General features: G+C 56.5%; 1 protein-coding gene across 1 annotated transcript; it reads left to right on the forward strand.

Annotated features, from left to right (window-relative positions):
• Nucleotides 1–43: 43 nt before the first annotated feature.
• On the forward strand, nucleotides 44–2,236 carry H310_14706 (hypothetical protein; the record flags this gene model as incomplete). Its single annotated transcript, XM_008882610.1, has 11 exons — nucleotides 44–110; nucleotides 161–342; nucleotides 394–640; nucleotides 689–961; nucleotides 1,014–1,088; nucleotides 1,140–1,248; nucleotides 1,301–1,492; nucleotides 1,542–1,687; nucleotides 1,747–1,964; nucleotides 2,014–2,146; nucleotides 2,193–2,236. Exons 1-11 carry the CDS (start codon nucleotides 53–55, stop codon nucleotides 2,234–2,236), a joined length of 1,677 nt encoding a protein of 558 aa, XP_008880832.1. The 5' UTR covers nucleotides 44–52.
• Between the last annotated feature and the right edge of the window lie 73 nt (nucleotides 2,237–2,309).

The raw sequence follows: 2,309 nt of genomic DNA on the forward strand, positions 1-2,309 counted from the left end.
ATCTACAATAAGATCCAGGAGGCACGTCACTTTTCCATATTCGCGGGGCTTCATGGGGCAGTTGCACGGGAAAGCGTCGTTTGCGACGGCGGCGCTGCCGTTCCTGAACAGTACGTCGGAAGAGCAGTGACGCGACTGACGGGGTTCGTTCTGTGTGCAGTTTCCGAGAAGGACGTCAACAAATGCTGGGAATCGTTCAACGACGTGGCGGAAGGCTTTGGTATCAATCGCATTGAGATGATCGACATTTGCAGCCCATTGCAAGATTCGTTTGAAATCAAAGCGAAAGCAGAGATGGAGCGGATCACGGGCCTGCTCTTTGACGCCATGGATACTGACGAGGTAAGTGGATGCCTCTTTGTTTTTCGTCCTTCAACGTCATCCAACACGTAGAATGGGCTCGTGGATGCGCTGGAGTTCCTCGGGGCACTGGCGCTCTTAAGCGCCATGACGATACCTCAGAAGATTACATTCGTGTACAACTGCTATGACTTCAACGAAAGCGGCGAAATCACCATTGACGAGCTTACGTTGGCGATGAAGTCGACTCTCACCGGTCTGTGCAAGCTCTCTATCGGGCGCTCTTGTCCCACCGAGCTCGTCCTCGAGGAAATCGCGTTGTTTGCGTTTCGCAAAGCAGGTACAATCGCATATGGCATCATGTGCGATCGTGATTGCATCTGGCCAGGCAAGCACCCCGACAAGTGCATCACGCTGCCCGAATACATTAAATACTGCGAAACAACGCCCGAGGTCAACACGTGGGTGTGCTTTTTCGACGCTCCTCGCGACTTGTCGGACGAACATGACATTGGAGACAGCGACGTGGATGTGGAAGCGAGCATTCCGATCTACTCACGCTCCCACAGCGCCAACATGGACGCCGACGCTCCAAACGACCTCGTGCACCAGTACGCGGCCAACGAAGAGCCTGCGTTGACACAGCCATGGCAAAACACAGGTTGCAATCGATCGCGCTCTTCAGTCCCGTGACGAGGTCGTGTGTCCTGTAGTGGCAAATGCTGCCCCGACCGCTGTTCCTGACAACCCGATCCCGTTGCCAAGCATGGCGCTCGACTGGATTTACGGTAGCGTCCCATCAAGTCGTGCGCTGGTGCAGGACATGGTCCGCATTGTAGGCATGAATTCTGTACTGCGGCAGTGCGTCGACTACGTGTCCACCAACGAAATCATCTACCCGGCGGCGTCGGTCGTCGTTTTGTACGATCATGTCGAGCATAAACAGCGGTAGGCAGGTCGACTGGTTGTTGTGCCGCGCCCCCACTCTCTGTCGATGTAGGTACTGCCAATACCACACCGACCTCGTGTTGAGTGTTGCGGTCCATCCGAACCAGTCGGTCGTGGCGACGGGCGAGCGAGGATCGCGCCCGCGAATCTGCGTATGGGAGGTCCAGTCGCTGCGTCTCCTATGCACCTTGCGCCATTTGCACTCGGTTGGAGTCGGCCACTTGGCATGGATGCCAGATGAAAGGTACACGGGAGCATCCGCATCGCGCGCCTTATTGTTGGTGTCCTTGCAGGACGCTGCTCTCGTTGGGCAACGATGCGTACCACACGCTGGCCATTTATCAGTGGCCCACGTCTGCGTTGCTCGGGCTCCCGCAATTGATTTACACGGAGCGGACGTCTCGATACCGCGTGCTAGCCATGCAACCTGTCACGTCCTGTAAGATTGCACTCTCGATTATATTCGATGGACGCTGACATGTCCCGGGGCTCGTCCAGCGCTCTTTATCACGTGCGGCCAGCGCCACATCCACTTTTGGTACCAGGACAGCATCGAGAGCTCGCCTGGCGTCGTATTTCATCCAAAGCCGGGGGTGTTGGGGAAGAAGGCCAAGATGCAGACCCTGCTTAGCGTCGCCTCCATCACGGACAAGTTGACGTTGTCGGGCACCGTGCGTGGCGAGATTTGGCTATGGGAAGGGCGCAACGTCGTCAAGGTAGCACTGCATGGAGGAGCTGCACCGTTGACGTCCGAGTATGTTGCAGGTCCTGTTTGCCCATGCAGCAGCAGTAAACGTGCTGCATGTGTTTTCCGGGGGGGTTGTGTCTGGCGGAAAAGACGGGAAAATCCGCCTCTGGAGCAAACGGATGGAACCTGGCGCGTCGTTTGATATTGTCGGTACGGCGATGGAAAAGCAAAAGGCGATTGATTTGTGTGTTGCGAGCGCAGCGCTTGGGAGCTTTATCGGCCGTGTTCGGAGCGCTGTGACGAATGGAGACGCGACGAAGCTGCTGATTGCGACGGGTGGGGCCGAGATTTTCGAACTGAGCGCTTCGGACGG

Source organism: Aphanomyces invadans, assembly GCF_000520115.1.
Source record: "Aphanomyces invadans strain NJM9701 unplaced genomic scaffold supercont1.82, whole genome shotgun sequence".
NCBI classification, from domain to species: domain Eukaryota; phylum Oomycota; class Saprolegniomycetes; order Saprolegniales; family Verrucalvaceae; genus Aphanomyces; species Aphanomyces invadans.